Source organism: Barbus barbus (genome assembly GCF_936440315.1).
Source record: "Barbus barbus genome assembly, chromosome: 29".
NCBI lineage: Eukaryota > Metazoa > Chordata > Actinopteri > Cypriniformes > Cyprinidae > Barbus > Barbus barbus.
Genome location: NC_136757.1, coordinates 14,241,757 through 14,262,498, shown reverse-complemented (window position 1 = coordinate 14,262,498; position 20,742 = coordinate 14,241,757). Strand labels below are relative to the sequence as shown.

The 20,742-nt window shown below is 38.6% G+C and overlaps 1 protein-coding gene across 3 annotated transcripts in view; it reads left to right on the top strand.

The window, feature by feature from the left end:
• Positions 1-20,742, top strand: part of LOC306849862 (cytospin-A) — a 41,672-nt gene that overhangs the window by 4,866 nt on the left and 16,064 nt on the right. For all 3 annotated transcript variants that reach the window (XM_079385228.1, XM_079385229.1, XM_079385230.1), the window contains exons 2-11: positions 8,104-8,269; positions 8,369-8,522; positions 8,634-8,965; positions 9,733-11,031; positions 11,116-11,323; positions 11,919-11,992; positions 12,388-12,563; positions 17,484-17,647; positions 17,746-17,885; positions 19,472-19,562. In XM_079385228.1, coding sequence (XP_079241354.1) covers positions 8,141-8,269; positions 8,369-8,522; positions 8,634-8,965; positions 9,733-11,031; positions 11,116-11,323; positions 11,919-11,992; positions 12,388-12,563; positions 17,484-17,647; positions 17,746-17,885; positions 19,472-19,562 — 2,767 coding nt within the window. In that variant the 5' untranslated portion in view covers positions 8,104-8,140. The remainder of the gene's footprint in view (positions 1-8,103; positions 8,270-8,368; positions 8,523-8,633; positions 8,966-9,732; positions 11,032-11,115; positions 11,324-11,918; positions 11,993-12,387; positions 12,564-17,483; positions 17,648-17,745; positions 17,886-19,471; positions 19,563-20,742) is intronic.

Here is a 20,742-nt window from a genome sequence, read left to right as displayed (position 1 = left end):
GGCAACCCAAACACAAACGGCCTGACCGCACCGGGCAGGACTCCAAGACCCCCATCACTCTCCGATGAAGAGCACTAAACAAATAGTGCCATCCTAGTGCTCCCGTCACTAACTCCACTGAGACATGAATTTCCAAAGAGAAAGAACAAAGAGTCCAAACAAAGATAGACACAGGAGTCAATTCTCAGAACATTGACACCTTTTATTGGCCATTTTGGCTGTGAGTGCCTGGTTTCTGAAGGACCGAAACAGTTATTATTGTGAATTTGACCAAATTCCATTATCCGAGTTAGGTATCAAAAATCCGGTTATTCAGAAGAGCGAGGAGCCTCAGTTCATGTCATGTGTGTCTTTTTAAATAGGCAGGGTCCACAGTGTTATGATGACCTCACTGTAGCAATAAATCATGTGTGAGCGTTACACATGCAGCGCACTCTTCGTAATATGACCTCATCCTGCATGCTCCTGACAGCAAACGATGTCACGGTCAGGAGGTAAGGAGAGCGTAGGAAAAAACTCCAGCCGCACATATGCTTCCTTTTATTTCATTCAGGCCTTGAAGCCTTGGCCTGCAAGGTGATAGATGTATTTTGCTATCAGTATGTGATGCACTCTGCAGAGGAGTGTGAAACTGGGCATCTGTTTCTCTGTATGTGTGCAAACGTCTCTCCCATGACTTATATTTGAGGGCTTGGCGGGTAGTGTTAGTGTTGAGTCTCTGTCACCACCTCTTAATGCTCACTCTATAGCGGGGTCAGATTAAGGTCAAGTTTGGGAGCCACGCTGTATCTTTACAGATTTTATTTTTTCAAAAGAGACTTCTTTCAGAAAAAATGTTTACTGATCCCAAACTTTTGAACAGAATCCACATTCAGCTGGAGGTAGATTTTCATTTATTCTGGTCACAATGGTCAACTGTTTGATCAACCAATTAGCAAGTTCATATCATTTCGTGATTGTAGTCATCATGATATCAAAATTAATATACATTGATTTATTTGATTTGTCAGTGCATTCCCATCCTGCATCGCGTTTGAGAAGCTGTTTTACTCAGAAATACCTCACAATATGGAAAAATGTGATTTGCAACTTCCATTTCATGCTGACTTTAATGTTTAACATTCAACAGCCTGCATAAAGTGCTTCAAGGATTTTCAAATTTGTACTTGCCCTACCAACATTTTCACTGGGACTGCTGCAGAAAATAAAATAGTTGTTGTCATCACTGTTTTTGACCAATGTTAAATTTTATTCCAATAAATAAGCTTATATGACCCCAACGTTTTAAATACCATTTAAGTTTTACAATGATCAATTCCAATTTCGATACCACAGCAAAAACTACTAGCCTAACAAATATAAAGTTCAAACATTATAAAAGACAAGTGAACAGTTGGTAAACAAGAACAAATTAACAATTTACACGGTGCACACAGAAAACTAACTAAATGTAGTTGTCTTTCATGTCTTGAATTGCTTGAATGCTTTAAAAATTACTTGAACGTTTAAATTGACAAGGTTTAAAAACATATATGCAAATGAAAAACTTTTGTGACGATGCAGCAGTGGCCAATTGAACCAGTGACAAATCTGTCAGCTGTCCTGACTCCTGAAGGTCTTTCACGCTGGCCATCAGGCAGCCCTTATTGTCGAGCCCTGTGTTTTAGTTTCGCATGCGATACCACCATGGTCAAAGATGGCAAAATTTAACTGTTGGGATAGGAAGGATGAACTAATATAAATAAAATGCTCCAACAAGCCAACACACTATTTCCCTCAGTCACAATTAATCCAGTTATTGTTCAAAGAAGTGAGTCTTAAGTGCCTGAAGATTGGGTGGGATTCTGCTATGCTGTTTCCACACCCAACTTCCACTATAGAAAAGTGCTTAGTCTTGTTGTCATTTTAAGGGTGTGACAAGTTACCTGTGATATGGGTCTAAGGTGTGAGTCATATTTCTTGAGTTTGCCAATGAGTAGATGATTGTCCGTTAATTGTCTTGTATGCCAAGACAAGTGTTTTGATTGACTTCTTCTCAGCTTTCTTTGGATGTACATCTAGACTATACCTCATATATAAAAGGTTTCTTTATGCACATAGTATGCAGTGTATTTCTATATATAATATTTGTTATAATATTGGGCATTGTTGTTATTAATTGTATGCATTTATGTTTGAGTGTTTAGTTTTCATTTCTGTAATACTGACGCAGCGTTTCTTAAGAAGAATAAAAATCAATCCTGGAGTCGTGCTCTGAACCTCTCCCTTTAAGGGAGTGTGTGCTGAAGCCTCTTTTCATAGGGGGTCTGTAAATTGGAAATGAGCAAACGTTCTCCCACATACCCCCGCCCCCTGCCTCGCAACAGCTGTAAGATATTAGGCCTTATTTTCTCTTCCATTGAGAGACAGGAGGAACGGGCTCTTTGCCTCGCTATGATCAGGCTTGAGAGGACAATGGGGATCCATTAAATGAACAATCTGGAAAGATCTGCACCGTCCAAAAACAAGTGCAGAGGACTTGGTCGGAAAATCGAAGATGTGATTCATGATATCTTTCCAAAACATAATGGAAAATACTGGCTATTTTGCAGAACGAAACCAATTTTCACTTTTTCAGTTTTCTCTCAAAATGACAAAGTTGTTGGGCAAATTGCTAGGGGTGGGGGAAAAAATCGATACAGCATAGTATTGTGATATTTTTCGCAGCAATACTGTATCGATACACGGATGCCAAGTATCGATCTTTTATACTATTTGGTAGAATAATAAAATCAATTTCTTTTCAGTCCACTAGATGGTAGTGTTGAGTTTTCTGGTAAGGTCAGCTGGGTCATCTTCAGCATGCAGTAAGTTAGTAAAAATAAAGATGGCGGCATTGCGGAAAGTTATCAGGAAAGCCCCGTCTGCGTTTAAATCGGATGTAAGACTGTTTTATTTATTTTAAATTTAACAGTAATTTACTTTCAAAAGCCCCAATTGCTGAAGGGTCTGCACAACTTTTTTCTACAAGTTCGTTTCATTGTTCAAAATACCTGTAGTAGCACAACAGTGCATACCTGTTTACATTTAATTAAGGTGGACTAGATTAATACAAATAATTGAGTTTGCCATGTGCATACAACATTTATGACAGGTTTTCAAGAAAGTGTTGGTCAGTTTGTCTACTTGACAATCCCATTTTGCACTGCAGCAATAAAACTGAAGTGAGATAAATAAACTGAGAAATGTCTCTTTTTAGTTAAAACAGATGTTGCCAAAGATTCCTTTTGGGGACATAATTTGAATTTGGAAAATGGTAATAAATTGCAATATATTCTAGAATATTGCAATATATTTAAAATGGCAATAATATTGTATCATGACACAATTATCATGATAATATAGCATCATGGGGCCTCAGTCATCATTTAGTCATCCTCATGTTGTTCTAAATCTGTGTGGCTTTCTGTCTTCAGCAGAACATATACAAAGTTATTTTGAAGACTGCTGGCTGCTTTTTTTTTATGCAGTTGCAGTGAATGGGGACTGGAGCTTTCAAGCTTCACAAAGGATGGAAAATAGTGTACTTTTATGATGCTTTTTCAAGTATTCTGAAGCCATATGAATGCTTTGTGTGATAAACAGAAATCAAAGTCATTATTTACTAATTCACTGAATTGTGTAATTGCTGTAGGCTACTTTTGTAGTTGCAGCCTTTATAAAGTCTTGTTTATATTTAAAGTGGTATAATACAATATACTACGATATACTGTAATAATAGCACTCCACAGTATTCTTAAACAATTTGATACCACAATAAAAGGCTTTAACGGAAAGGTGGCATGTAAATTGCAACAACTTAGAGGCTTAGTTCACCCAAAAATGATAATTATCCTGTTATTTACTCCCCATCAAACCATCGTAGATGAATCCAATCGGAGCTATATTAAAATTTGTCCTGGCACTTTTAAGCTCTATCATTGCAGTGGGGGGTGTTTCCGTTCAACAGTCCAAAACATGTTAAATAAAGCACACACATCCATAATAAAACGTGCCTCACATGGCTCTGGGGGGTGAATAAAGGCCTCATGTAGCGAATACATGCATTTTTGTAAGGAAAAATGTCCATATTTCAAACGTAATAAACACTTTTCTATCATTTCTGCCATCTGTCGTACGCGGAAGCCGTTCCGGTGGATGACGTAAGACGTCGGTGTTGCGTGATTAGTGACAAACATGGAAAGAGAACAAAACAAAACGCCGGTCACAAATTAGAAGTACAAACCGAGGATTTGTAAAGAAAAATGTCAGAAGATTTCAAGAGGTGACTGGTTTTCCTTTGCTAAAGTAAGGAAACTTTGCTTCTTTTGCTCCTGTAAACAAACTTGTGAGACTAGCATATCTCTGAGGCGTGCGCGTGACTCATACGTCCTAGGGATGGGTCACGATTTTCGAATATTTGATTAGTTGAATTAATTATAGAATATCGAATAGGCTGTTCTTGTCTTTAAAAATGTCCCCATGTTTTCCGTGCTGATGCGGTGGTAATGTGTTCATGTAAGCAGAGGGTGGCACTGCCAATAACGCACCTAAAATCTTTCAAAGACAACAGAAGAACACATTGTCTCACGTGCACACTGTAGACTTTCATAGCATAAAAAAAGACTTGCGTAGCATATAATGGTTACTGTAATTTGGGACGATGTCAAATAAGACTTCTTCTGTAGTGTTTCCCCTGGGGGCTGTTTTTTTTCTGTTTTAATTTTTCTGGACTCGGTTGTAACGATATATCGGTATGACGGTCTATCGCAGTTTGAACGTACACTATCATACCGTAAACATTTGCATATCTACGGTTTAAAAAAAAAATCATGAAAAAAAATAAAATAATAATCTCACGCCCGCGCATATGCAATTTATTTCGGCTGCTTCACTCTGCTGAAATGACAGAGACAGAGATTGTATTTAATCTCCATACCCCACCGAAAAAAAGTTTAAATTTGCAGTATAGTAATACTTTGGATATTAAAAAAAAATTGTTCTTGAGGACGAATCCAATGTGGACGCAAAGTGGCTGCAAAAGCAGGCAATACATCCAACATTCACTCATATTAGCAGACATCAACCCTCCGTGCAGATAAAGGTATGTCGCATTTAGAACACGTTATAAGGCTGTATAATTTCCGTGATGCAGAGGGAATCCCGGTGCAGTCGTGAACATGGGATTTACAGTGTAATGTTAACGAGGTTATCACTTAAAACGCATCCATCTGATGGATGGATAAATCAAAAGTAGATATGAGTGGCGCCGTTTTATCTACTACATACTGAAGTATGCATGCATGACACTAATGGTGTTTTCAGCGTCTACATAAACATGAACATCAGCAGAGCTGCTCTGAGAGAAAACCAGTTTTATTTGAGAAAAACTATTGTCAAATACACTAAACTCAAAGGTCTGCTACAACCCGTCAAAATAAAAGGTAAATTTAACTTGAAGTCCTGACAGAAATAAATTAGCATTGTACAATGTACTTAAAAGTTATGACAACAATAATAATAATCTTTATAATAATTAATTTATCTAAACATTATTTTTAAGGAATATCATGTTTGTCCATGTTTTAACTTAGAATACTTCTGTTGTGCAGCACTTTGCTAAAATAAGTGTTGTTAAATTTTCAGACAGAAGATATTGAAGTATATTTTTCCTCCCATCTTGTATCTATTCCCTTTAGGGGTTCCATTTTTTTAAACAGAAATGTCCTAGCCTTATGAGCATTTATGCTAATCGATGGACTTATAATAAACAACCAAATGACGGCACTTATTAACATTAATTTTTCAGCACGTTTCAATCATTATGTGGCTTGAGTTAAAGTAACCTATCTTCTGAATTTATCATACAGATTGAAAGCATGAATCCCGTAGTGAGAGAAAAATGTTTATTACGTTTGAAATATGGATATTTTTCTTACAAAAACACATGGAATCGCTACAGAAGGCCTTTATTCATGCCCCGGAGCCTTGTGAGGCATGTTTTATTATTGATGCACGCGCTTTATTTAACGTGTTTTGGACTGTTAAAGAGAAACACCTGCCCACTGCAATAATAACGCTTGGAAGAGCCAGGACAATTTTTTAATATAACTCGGATTGGATTCATCTGAAAGAAGAAAGTTATATACACCTAGGGTGGTTCTATGGTGAGTAAAACACAGGCTAATTTTCATTTTTGGGTGAACTAACCCTTTAATGGAAAAAGTATTGCCTGTTTTATCTGCTTTGTTCTGAAGCTAGCCTTTCCAGCACAGAAGTCATATGGACCATTTTTTGGTACTTTTCTGGTGCTTTAAAAAAAACCCATTGAAAATATTGCTCTCCATTATAATTGCATGGAAAAGAGCAACCAGTAGGGTCTTCTGCATTTCTCCATTTTGTGCTCCACACAAAGTCATGTGGTTTTGAAACTACATGAGGGTTAGTAAATGATAACAGAATTTATGGATGAGCTTCAGTCTTCATGAATGCTGTGTCCTTTGTTGTGTTGTGACACATTTGAGCAGTTTGTTTGTGGTGTGGTTTGCTTTGAAGCTGAATAGTGATGTAATGAGGCTCCATTAATGCTCTTCAGATGTTCTTTCTATGATAGAATCTAATAGCTCTGGCACTATTCGTGTGTGATGCCCAGAATAATTAGCCCACCTTGTTGCCCTCTCATTACTTGCAATCTGTTTCTTTGAACCATATGAGTCTGAGATCATGCTTTCACTCTTCAGTTGGAATTTGTCTATAAAAATAAAGTCATAAAATAAATGGAAGGTTTTTCTGTTGTGCAGATGGGCAGCTCTGGTATTATGTACGTCTTGAACACATCCAAGATTTTGCTGGCTTTTAAGGCACTGTTTTTCAGCAGCATATACAGTAGAGAGCAACACCCCAGCAGACATGAACTCATGGTGAAGCCTGAAGCCCAGCTGATGACAAGCTGTGATTATTCGCCTAGTTCATTGGCCCTTTAGTACACTAGGAGCACATGTGAGCCAGATCCTTGTCATTACAGCCAATTAGAGCTTCAGCGACAGTCAGCATCATGGTAGTTTTGGCAGCATGCTGTTTCTGATAAACTAGCCTTGGGAAAGACATGCTCTTTGCTTTCAGCCTTTTAACCCAGTGGTGCGTGTGCTGTTCAGCTGTTATGTTAGTGCCTTCTGCCCCCTGGTGGAAGTGAACAGGCATAGTCTCAATTTCCTTCTGAAAACTTCCTTTCCAAGACTGATAAACCAGTCTTTTTTCCCACTTTGCAATAATAATAATAATAATAATAATAATAAAACCTTTATATAGATATAAATTGTTTGATTTACAGATCTCATAGACCTTATGATCTTATTTTATAAATCTAGATTATGAATATCTAGTTTAAAATGTGCCAGATGCAAAGTAATCATTTAACGTGTGTATGAATGTTTGTCATATGTATTGAAAAACATTTATGCATTTTTCAGAAAGTTTTGAGAGATTTTTTTTTTTTTTTTTAAATAGTTCTAACATTTAAAAAAACATTTCTGACAAAAACTGGAACGAAAACGTTTTAATTTAATTTTTTATAGTTTTCGTTCTTTCTTTTTTTTTATTGTAGTAGACTTGTTAGCATTAAATGTTTTTACAATTTTTCAATGTAAAATGTTTTTAAAAATAGCAAGTTTTTAATGTTTCCCTAGGGTAATATCATTTCAAATCAGAACAGATCATTTGCGAATGCAAAAAGACTTACTGACAATGACGCACAGTCGTGAGGGTCCTCTTTAAGATATATCTTGTTTTGCCTTTCTAAATGTTGGTTATTTCTGGCAATTTGATTTGGCTGACATAAGTTTTTCAAAGTAATATTTTAAAAACTACTGCTTCACTGCATCTTATTCATATGCCAAAATATTTTCAAGAATTTCAGCCTTTATTTTTTATTTATTTTTTGTTATGATTTCAGTATGGTTACTCGTTTTTTTTGGCATTTTGTTCATTTAGTTCAACTCAGTCACAGTAAATCTGTCAATTCTAATGTAAATGTGTAGTGCATTATTAACTTTATTATCCTTTTTATTTCTTTTTATCCCTGCACAGACTGAGGGGTAGATGTATCACCCGGAGCGAGCGCAGTATGAAGAAAGCAGGCAGGCCAGTGGGGAATAAGGCAGCAAGTGGAGGAGCTAAAGGTGACGCAGTGACAGCTGGAACCTCTGCTGGCAAAAGCGCTGTTAAGAGCCCTACCACAGCTCCGCTCTCCAAGGTAACATCACCTTGTTGCACAGATTAACAACTTAAACTAATATTTAAGTCACTCTGTTATTGTATATTTTTTGTTGATTTGTTAATCTTTGATTAACAGGTCAAAAGCAATGATGATCTTCTAGCTGCTATGGCTGGGAGCAGTGCAGGGACAAACAGCAGCATTGCCAAGGGCAAGAAATCATCCTCTACACACTCAACATCCTGCGGAACAAACACTAATAACCCTGACACAAAGACTAAGACCACCTCAGGTAGTTAAATGTTTTGTTTAATTTAACCAATTAACTATTTAGGCATTGTTTAGACTACTGTTCTACTGTTTTGTTTAGTTGTTCTCGTATTTGACATTATTTCTTCACAAGGCCCATCTGGCAAACGGACTTCATTCACGGCCTCCAAGGAGTCAAACTCCTCTCGTGATCGTTTGCGAAACTCCAGAAACTCCAGCAGTAAGAAGCAGTCATCCACTGGTGCTTCTGATCGAACCCAGCCCAGGCATTCCCGTGGACTGGCCCAAACCTCAGACTCAGAGAGCCGCATGAGCAAATCAAAGTCTGACAGCCAGCTAAGTGATAAAGTGGCCCTGGAGGCCAAAGTGAAAAATCTGTTAGACCTGGCCAAGAGCAAAGACGTGGAAATCCTGCAGCTACGTGGTGAGCTGAGGGACATGAGGGTTCAGCTGGGACTGCCTGAGGTTAGATTAACTTCACATTATAATATTGCTGCTTGATCATTTTGATATGCCCTACTTAATTCTGTTTTTGGTTCTGACTATGAATGAACAAAACAAGGCAAACAACATTTAATTACAACAGAACTCTTGAATTTCTTATCACGTTAAATTCAGACTGCAGTCTCACAACACAGGTAAAATCTCATTTATTTTCATAATGTTCAGTGACACTGTAGATTCAGCTGCGAAATAGCAATTCAGGAAATAATTGCCTAATTAAAAACTAATTCAGCCTATATTCCTTTCGACTGTAATTGAAAATAAAAGTTTTTCATCTACATAAACACATAAACACATTGCACAATCAAAGTAAAAAATGTTGTTTTCGGTAATCCAATGCATGCTTTGTTTCCTATAGCAATTTCATAGATATGCTCTCTTAGGGAATCCAGTTTCCTCCTCAGAGAAAAAAAATTAAGGTAATTGTTCTCTAAAGTTTAAAATAAAGGATACAAGTCCCACTGTTAGATAAAAAGTTAGAGGTAGAAATGGTCTTCCATATTGGCTTGAATAAAGGATATCTCTATGGTTTTTACAAAGATAGTATAATTTTGTCAGCCATAAACTTGGGGAAATTAGGATGTGGATAGCGAGTTTAAGGATTTAAGTGATGATACAAGCACCAGTGAATAGTGTTGGTGAATCTGTAATGTGGAATAACTGATAACTTAGATGAAAACTACTACTTCAGATTAAAAGGCCTCACCATGATCTTATGTTGCTCCTAGGAAGATGAGGAGGATGAGAGGCCACCTGAGAGGGAGGCGGCTGCAGTGATCACAGCTGCAGATGTGGAGTCAACATTGCTGCTCCTACAGGAGCAGAACCAGGCCATCCGTGGAGAGCTCAACCTGCTTAAGAATGAAAACCGCATGCTGAAGGACCGCCTCAATGCTCTGGGCTTTTCCCTGGAGCAAAGACTGGATGGAGCTGAGAAAACCTTTGGCTTTCCCTCCACCAGTCCTGAACTTTCCTCCTCTGGAGGTGGTGGAGGTCATGGAGACTGTGCAACTGTGGCCTCCTCTGTGGAGGGATCAGCACCAGGCTCCATGGAGGACCTCCTTACGGGAGGCCAGCGAAGTGGCTCAACGGACAACCTGGACAGCGAGTCCAGTGAGGTCTACCAAGCGGTGACCTCCAGTGACGATGCTTTGGACGCTCCCTCAGGCTGCGGTTCCTCGTCATCATCTGAGTCTGAAGGTGGCACTCCAGAATGTCTCAATTCCTCTCGTAAGGGGAGCAGTGGAAACACCAGTGAGGTTTCAGTGGCGTGCCTTACAGAGCGCATCCACCAGATGGAGGAGAACCAACACAGCACGGCTGAGGAGCTCCAAGCGACTCTACAGGAACTGGCTGACCTGCAACAGATCACGCAGGAGCTAAATGGTGAAAATGAACGCCTGGGAGAGGAAAAGGTCCTGCTTATGGACTCCCTCTGCCAACAGAGTGACAAACTGGAGCACTGTGGCCGTCAGATTGAGTACTTCCGCTCACTTCTGGACGAGCACGGTGTGGCCTACTCGGTAGACGAAGACATCAAGAGTGGCCGATACCTGGAGCTGGAGCAACGCTACGTGGAGCTCGCGGAAAATGCTCGCTTTGAGCGTGAGCAGCTGTTAGGTGTGCAGCAACATCTGAGCAATACTCTGAAGATGGCTGAGCAAGATAATGCTGAGGCTCAGAGTGTGATCGCAGCACTGAAAGAGCGCAACCATCACATGGAGCGACTTCTAGAGGTGGAAAGGCAAGAGCAGGCTGGCATGGCGGCAGTTCTGGAGGAGTGTAAAGCTGTTGTCAACAATGACCAGGCTGAGCTTAGCCGCTGTCGGGTGTTACTTGAGCAGGAGAGGCAAAAGGTTGCTGAGCTTTACTCCATTCACAATGCCGGAGATAAGAGCGACATTCACCAGCTCCTGGAGGGGGTTAGGCTGGACAAGGAAGAAGCTGAAGCCAAAGCCTCCAAACTACAGGACGATTTGGGCCACGCTCACAATGAGGTGGCATGTCTGCAGGACACCCTCAACAAGGTAAGCAAGATCACTGGTTCAGTTGCTTTAAGAACCATCGGGAGCCTGTTTGACAACTCCTTGTTTCCTCTTTTTGTGGTACAGCTGGATGCAGAGTACAGGGACTTCCAGAGTGAGGTGCAGAAAGAGTTATCCGAGCAGAAGAGGGCTATAGAGAAGCAACGTGAAGACCTACAGGAGAAAGAGACGGAGATCGGAGACATGAAGGAGACCATCTTTGAGCTGGAGGATGAAGTGGAGCAGCACCGAGCCGTCAAACTTCACGACAACCTCATCATCAGCGACCTAGAGAGTGAGTTTAATTTGTGCATCCCGATTTGATTTTCCACAATCTGCACAAACGTTTCATCCTTTTTTTAATGATACACTTAAAGGGATAATTCACCCAAAAATGAAAATTCTGTCATTAGTTACTCACCCTCATATCGTTCCATATCGCCTTGCAGTCAGGCAGTCTGTTAGGTAATTTTATGCAAGATCCGTCAGAAAATGTGAATCTAGTTGTGGGAGGTTCGGCTACATGCTATGTTCAACACTAGGAGAGGCTACGGTGTGTCTTCCTCATATCACCACATGGTGGCGCCAGTTATTTTAAGAATGTGGTTTACTTATTGTGTTAGTAGTATGAAGCAGCAGTGATAGAATAATGTTTTTTTTAACATCACTTGACTGCTACAGATCACAGGTTCCATTGGAGAGAAAATTTATTTTATAATTACTTGTAAACTCTTATTATTTGTGGTGGCATTTAGAATGATGTTAAAAATGCATTGTTTTTATTATGTAATCAATGTTGCTACAGTGCATTTCTTTCATTATTCCCCCATGTGAACCCTGCATGCCCTCATTTCACATGCTCACTCGGTCTCTTTCTGTTTTCCTGGCAGATTCGATGAAAAAGCTTCAGGATCAGAAGCATGACATGGAGAGAGAGATAAAGATACTGCACCGCAGACTCAGGGTGAGTGAGGGCAGGGGCAGCAGTGCATGCAGTCATCTGAGGACCCGGCTTTCACAGATAGGCATCGTTCGAAAGGATGTCTTCAGATTTTAAGTATAATGTTAGGATAAAACCACAGGAAAAACTTAAATTCTTATTAAAAGATTCACTTTGATTCCCTTGGGGGACATCACTTTTTATGTTTATTAATTAATGTTTGTATTAATCCAGTAATGTCCAGATCTTTGTCTGTATGGTTGTCAAGTTGTTTGCCAGTTTTTAAAACATCTAGAATTATCCCAGTGGTAGATAATTCAGCTTGTTTACGTGCCTATGGTCTTAAATGTGTTAATGCATGTCTATAATTATTCTTACTAAACCTGCACCTCTGTGCTTGTGCATTTATTTATGTTTAGGAAGAGTCGGCAGAGTGGCGTCAGTTCCAGGCAGATCTGCAGACTGCTGTGGTCATTGCTAATGACATCAAGTCAGAAGCTCAAGAGGAGATCGGTGACCTACGGCGCCGCCTGCAAGAAGCCCAAGAAAAAAACGAGAAGCTGAGCAAAGAACTAGATGAAGTTAAAAACCGCAAGTAAGTGTTAAAAGCCAGTGCGACGTGTAGGGTTGGGTACCGAAACCCGGTACCAATATGGCACTGGTACCTATGTAACCGGTATGTACCAGAACCGAATCAGAATGCAGATTTCGGTGCCATGCCTGAGCGATCGATTAAAATATTTGTCCTTTGTTTCTCCGAAACGAACGTAAGAAGCATCATCACCGGCACCGCACATAAAAAATAATTTCCCGACTGCGAAAATGCACGTGAACTCAAGTCAGAATGCTGTAATAATAAAAGTCCAACAAATCGTTGTAGTAACGCCAGTGTGCCGTTTTCACATTCCGACTTAAAAGCACAACTCTGGAAATGAGAGTATCTGAGGAGCGCGTGAAAGGTTAGGGATGTTCAGTTTAATCGTTAACCGACCGATAAGAATTTTGACCGATTAATACAATCAGTTAAATGGTTTAAAGTCACTTATTTATTTATTTTTTCAGTAATTTATCAAAATATTTTAAAAAAGTTTGCTGCATGGTTAAAATAAGCTACGCGTATAAAAATAAAAAGTCTTTTAAAAAAATAACTTTTTTTGGAGAGAGAGAAAAAAACACAAGTTGCCTATGTCGCATTTTATTATTTCATTCAGAAATAGGCAGACGCGAATTACAAACATTATAATAAACACTGTAAACATAGCTAGGCTATTTTAGTTCCCCTCACTCCACAACAAATCCTTTCAAATAACAGTAGGCTATTTAGAAAAGAACAAGAATTAGAAATGTAAGAAGCTATAGCTATATAAACGACAAACCAAAACAAATTAATTTAGGCTAAACTGAAACCAATGTTGGGTCTCTTGTTCGACACCAAAATCGAATGTTTCCGTATTCGCGATGTATTTGAATGCCAAAATAGCATATTATTTACCTTTTATGTAGGCCTACTTCACTCGTCTTCCAATATCCACGTAAAACTAAATGTTTTGCATAACTTCACGGTGATAACGCTTAACGGCACAGATTTTACTACATATTTAAACTGAGCAGTGTGGGTTTTTTTCCCCATATGTTTGACTGGTTGTTTTTTTATAATGATAATGAACAGGCTGCATTGTCAAGATAGAATGCTTAACTGCTGGAGCAATCACTTGATTTTTTTTTCCCCCGTTCTAACAGTGGAAGCAAATTCTCCTTTTAGTCATGAAGATAATCGGAATTGTAAAAGGTTTGCTTTTATTTGTGTACATTCACAATAAAAACAAATCTTTGCGCTATTGTAAAACAAGCCTAAAAAAATAGGATGCCAATTTCTGCCGTCTGGTTTTCTTTCGCGCAGCACAAAAATGAACCGAAACTCTGCATAGGCTACTTGTTGCACAGTTTTTCTTTCGTTTTCTTCAATTATTATTTAAGTGAAAATATATTTCTTGTATAGGCCTATTTATGCGTTATAATAGAGAGAGAGAGACAGAGAGCGCGCGTTCCTAGCTTTATGATGTTTTTCTCCGCTCGCAGAAGCGCTGCAGGTGATAGCTATGATGACCATGTGAATCCTCGTGTTCTGTTTGTTGCTTTTTGCGCATGTAAAATTAATCCTTGGAAAACACATGTTAGTATTTTTAACGGGGCACAGACACTTATTCTTTCTAATTTAATTCAGTTCTTATTTAAAATAATCTTGTCTGTTATCGGTTAATAATCAGTTAGCGAGCGTCGGTTGTCGGTTAGGAAAAATAACCAAAATTAACATCCCTAGCATGAATGCAGTAATTACACTTGCTCTGACAGCAGCAGGTAGCCTTCCATTAACTAGCTAAGCTAAACATCCTTAAATAAAAATGCCTAAAGCTAAAATTATCTTGTATTCACATTTTTAAACCTGTTGTCCAATAAAAGAGAACATTATAACCTTTTTAGTCCACAACGTTTGTGATCTGATGTAGCTTCTTGTTACAGAATGAGGCAGAAAATATGTTCCATAGGCTACTAATACATCGATTAGCAATGGATTATACAAACCCGATTCCAAAAAAGGAATGCAATAATTTACAAATCTCATAAACTTATATTTTATTCACAATATAATATAGATAACATATCAAATGTTGAAAGTGAGACATTTTGAAATGTCATGCCAAATATTGGCTCATTTTGGATTTCATAAGAGCTACACATTCCAAAAAAGTTGGGACAGGTATCAATAAGAGGCCAGAAAAGTTAAATGTACATATAAGGAACAGCTGGAGGACCAATTTGCAACTTATTAGGTTAATTTAACAGAGTGGCAGTGTCTCTCAGAAGTCAAGATGGCAAGAGGATCACCAATTCCCCCAATGCTGCGGCGAAAAATAGTGGAGCAATATCAGAAAGGAGTTTCTCAGAGAAAAATTGCAAAGAGTTTGAAGTTATCATCATCTACAGTGCATAATATCATCCAAAGATTCAGAGAATCTGGAACAATCTCTGTGCGTAAGGGTCAAGGCTGGAAAACCATACTGGATGCCCGTGATCTTCGGGCCCTTAGACGGCACTGCATCACATACAGGAATGCTACTGTAATGGAAATCACAACATGGGCTCAGGAATACTTCCAGAAAACATTGTCGGTGAACACAATCCACCGTGCCATTCGCCGTTTCTGGCTAAAACTCTATAGGTCAAAAAAGAAGCCATATCTAAACATGATCCAGAAGCGCAGGCGTTTTCTCTGGGCCAAGGCTTATTTAAAATGGACTGTGGCAAAGTGGAAAACTGTTCTGTGGTCAGGCGAATCAAAATTTGAAGTTCTTTTTGGAAAATTGGGACGCCATGTCATCCGGACTAAAGAGGACAAGGACAACCCAAGTTGTTATCAGCGCTCAGTTCAGAAGCCTACATCTCTGATGGTATGGGGTTGCATGAGTGCGTGTGACATGGGCAGCTTACACATCTGGAAAGGCACCATCAATGCTGAAAGGTATATCCAAGTTCTAGAACGACATATGCTCCCATCCAGACGTTGTCTCTTTCAGAAGACCTTGCATTTTCCAACATGACAATGCCAGACCACATACTGTATCAATTACAACATCATGGCTGCGTAGAAGGAGGATCTGGGTACTGAAATGGCCAGCCTGCAGTCCAGATCTTTCACCCATAGAAAACATTTGGCGCATCATAAAGAGGAAGATGCGACAAAGAAGACCTAAGACAGTTGAGCAACTAGAAGCCTGTATTATACAAGAATGGGACAACATTCCTATTCCTAAACTTGAGCAACTTGTCTCCTCAGTCCCCAGACGTTTGCAGACTGTTATAAAAAGAAGAGGGGATGCCACACAGTGGTAAACATGGCCTTGTCCCAACTTTTTTGAGATGTTGATGCCATGAAATTTAAAATAAACTTATTTTTCCCTTAAAATGATACATTTTCTCAGTTTAAACATTTGATATGTCATCTATGTTGTATTCTGAATAAAATATTGAAATTTGAAACTTCCACATTGCATTCTGTTTTTATTCACAATTTGTACAGTGTCCCAACTTTTTTGGAATCGGGGTTGTAAATATATTTAATTATTATGAAAATACCAGAGATGGCTTGAATAACACAGATAAACTATACATTGTCGTAGTCGAGTGTTTGTGTTTGTTTTATCATTCAAAATGTTTATATCTTCTGTTTACTCCGTTACAGTGATAGCAATGCCTTTGTCCATATTGGGGATTTCCTGGAGTTTCATAAGTTCTGCTACTTCTGTGACTGGATATGTGGATTTTTTTGTGCGAGGGCGGCCTCTGGCATCTAGTATGAATGAAAAAGACATCATGTGTTTAGTGCTAATCGCCAATCCAATTATTAATTGTTAATTTATTATTTTTTTTAATAATGTTTTTATAAGTATCGTTTAGGCACCGGTACCGTTTTAAAAGTATCGATTTGGCACGATACCCAACCCTAGCGAAGTGTTGTGCTGCCAGCCTGTGAACTGCTCAGTGACATGCGAAACTTGAACTGATGTTTTTGGTGGTGAAGTCACTTGTTTTAACTTCCTATCTCAAGCTCTGTTACAACAAAAAATATTAGTGCATTATCTTAGAAGACAGCATATTTTACTGTTTGGGCTAGCCTTGGTGGCATATTTTTACAGGAATTATCTGAGAGCACCAATGTTTTAGTTAAAGGTATAGTTCACCCAAAAATGAAAATTCTGTCATTAATTACTCGCCCTCATGTCGTTCCAAACCAGTAAGACCTTCATTCATCTTCAGAACACAAATTAAGATTTTTTTTTTATGAATTCTGAGAGCTCTCTGACCCTCCCATACAGCAAGCATCCTAACATAATCAAGGTCCAGAAATGTAGTAAAGACATTGTTAAAATAATCCATGTGACATCTATGGTTCAACTGTAATTTTACAAAGCTATGAGAATACTTTGTGCATAAAGAAAACAAAAATAATGACGTTATTCAACAATTCGTCTCCTCTGCGTCACCCTGGTGTCGTTTTGGAGAGTATCACATATGTAAACGATGTATGTACGTGAATACATTTTATTTATTTTATGAATTGTTGAATGAAGTTGTTATTTTTGTTTTCTTTGCGCACAAAAGGTATTCTCGTAGCTTAGTAAAACTATGGTTGAACCGCTGATGTCATGTTATTTTAACGATGCCCTTACTACGTTTCTGGACCTTGATTGTGTTAGGATCCCTAGGATCATATGGGAGGGTCAGAGAGCTCTCTCGAATTCATCAAAAATGTCTTAATTTGTGTTGATGAACGAAGGTCTTACAGGTTTGGAATGACATGAGGGTAATAAAAGAATTTTAATTTTTGAGTGAACTATCCCTTTAATTGTAGTAATGATGAGGGTCTCAACATTATTTAAATTTAAAAATGAGTTTCCTGTCTATGATCAGACAGAGTATCCATATTGAAAATGTGTGACTCTGTACTTTCTCAAAGGCAAGACGAGGAGCGTGGACGTGTATATAACTACATGAACGCTGTTGAGAGGGACCTAGCTGCTCTCCGGCAGGGCATGGGATTGAGTCGACGCCCCTCCACATCCTCCGAGCCGTCACCCACCGTTAAAACCCTCATCAAAAGCTTCGACAGTGCCTCACAGGGTACCTCGCCATTTGCTGGTTTTATTTCCATTTCATGTGTATGGACATCTTTAACAGTCTAAAAAGGTTGATTTAATCTGTTTTTTGGATGTTCTCAGGTCCTGGAGCTAATGCTACTGCAGTCGCTGCTGCAGCCGCTGCCGCTGCAAGCACAACCACGAGCGCCCCCTTACCTCGCACACCTCTCAGTCCCAGCCCCATGAAGACCCCGCCTGCTGCTGCTGTCTCACCCATACAGGTATCTCAGAGTCACAAAATGACACATATAACATGCATCTGCAGTGCTGAGCGACTTATTTTCACTGTGAAGGTCAAACAGTAGCATTCTGGCTCTTTTCCTGCTTTTTGAACCTCGGAAGCCTCTGAGATAGCAGCACTTCCTCCTCCTGTGGGCCTCTTGACATTTCTCACCGCATCAGCTCGTTCACGAGAACTATGGAATTTCCATTGTGGGATGATTTGGTTTCCTTTTACGTTTGATTTCTAGTGCAGCCATAACTTCTGATACTGAGTTTTTGGTTTCCATGCGTGCAAGATCTTATCTTCCATTCCTCAGTTTCAAACCAAAAATGTTGCACATCTAGCTCAACAAAAGAGCTGTTCTTACATATTAGCCAGTAATCTTAAACTTAGCTGAAGGCTAGCTGAAAATGAAGGGAAATGTTCAGTTTTCTAGCTCATCACAAGAGCTATCTTAACTACTTAACCTCATGCCATGCTAGTAGGATAAGCTGTGAGCTTGCAAACTGAAAAATGCAAAGAAGTGAAAATATTTAAGTTGTAACTTTTTTTTTTTTTTTTTTTTTTTTTTTTTTTTTTTTGCTAGCTCGTCAAAAGCTGACCAAAGACTAACTGAAGATAGGAAAAGCTAAAGGGAAATTTCTAGCTCATCAATATGAGCATTTTTAACACAAATAAGGGAAATGTTTCATTTGCGGTTACACATTTTTCTAGCTTATCCAAGGAACATTCTTAATTTTGTGCTATGCTAATCTAATAGGCTGTGATGTTAGCTTGCTAACTGAAGGGTAAATGAAAACACAAAGAAAGGTACATTTTTTGACCATTAGTAACATAATGTGATATGTAATTTTAAAGTAGGATTCTGAACTTTAGGCACTACAGCTCATATTGGAAATCATTCAGAGTTTATTTACCAACACGAATACAATACCAACCTCATTTGTCACCTCAGTGTAACACTTGATGGGTGCAAACGTTTTTTGAAATTGACTGTGTACATCAAAGTGACACCCTTAAAAATGTTCAGCGTTGAGGATATATAAGAATGTGATTGTCAGGGCATTATTGAAGTAAGGAGAGGGGAGGTAAGGACAGCAGACAAAGAGTAAATAGATCTAAAGTCATATCCTCCTGAGAGGCTAGCTGCAGTCTGTAGCCGCTTTTGATTGATGCAGAAATCGAGTAGCATTCTAGGGGAAAAGAGCAATGGGATTTAACGGAAGCTGACTACAATCCAGCTGTGAATGTGTAACCTGTCGAGGAGAAGTCATGAAGGGAAAGAGACCTTTTACAAAGATCGGGCGCTAAGTCTTATTACAGCTTCTTGTATTTTTTTCAAGTGCAGAAAAGCACATGTTGAGCTCTTAAATGAAATGGAGATATGAATCTATCACAGTAGTAGTAGATTATATGAGAGATTTCTCTTCTTATGACTTTTTTTATAATCCTGTCTCACCTGAAGTGACTCTGCTGTCGTTATTCAGTCACATTTATCTTTTTCAGATCGGACCAGTTGATGAAAAAATATGTAAGCTGATATATTAAGATTATTTAAATAATGATTATGTTGATCATCTACAGAGACACTCCATCACTGGCTCTATGGCTGCTGCGAAGCCCCTCTCCTCCCTTACAGACAAAAGACCCAGTTACACAGACATCAGCATGCCAGGTAACAAACACCAGAACATTTCTCCTTCAGTCTTTCAAATGGTCGTCTCCTTCAGTCTTTCAAATGCCTGTCAGCTTGTTATAACATCTGATTTATTAATTAAGAGTACAACATATTTGGAATTGAATTGTGGTTGATAAAATAAACTTGTTATAAAGGGGTTAATCAAAATATTCATTGTGATTCTAATATGTTTGATAATAACTTATAAGCAGTATAGCTATAAGAATTGTAGCAACAGACCATTTATTTGGATGAATCTTTGTAACATTATGTCTAATACATTATAATAATTGCATATCTAATAATTATATATAATGAAGAAATGATACCTCAGACCAACTTCCCAATATTTAATATGTCAAGCTATTAGTAAAAACTTGATCAGTCAAGGAAGTTGTAAAATTGGGATTTCCAGTCCAGGAAAAGTGATGGAAATTGATCAAATCTTGAAGTCATTTAAAAGTTTGAGATATTATGTAAAAAATATTAAATTCTATTTTTTTATTTATTTTTTTCTATTTATACTCTAAAAAATGTCATCCATTCAAAGTTATTCTTTGTGAGTGCAATGTCTTTAATATTATTGAAAAAGGTATTTTCTAATAATCACAACAAACTGGAAACGTGTTAGTCAAAAGGTGTGGCGCTCTTGTTGTGCTGCTCCACCCTGACCTGGTAAATGAACAAATGACTGCTTTTTCGTGCTTTTATTTTTTTAATAACCTGTTGCAAAAAATAAAAACGCATAATGTGAATCATAGCACTCAGATATTCCAGAAGTTGCAATGGGGTGGATGTTGTGGGATTTGGATCTAGGAGGTAGTTTCTTAGTAAAAAACAGCTGCTTTCCCAACATCAGAAGTTTATGACCTCGCAAAAGCAACACTGAACTCATGGTGACCGCAGATGTGATTAACTCGTGCGAAAATACACCAAGTATGAACAAATACTCGAGTTTCAGTGCCCCTCCCCACTTTTCACCATTATGATGCTGGAAAGGGAGCCAGTGCGTGTCTGTGAACGTGCGAGAGAGGGCATAGAGCCTTTTGTCATTCTTGTTTTTACGTTCGGCTACTTATTGGAAACTCTTATCAACCTTTGTGGAAATGAGTGTTTTGATTGGCGGGATGGCTTTCATGCGGGGGTGATCGTTTGCCCTGTCTGACCCTTTACAGCT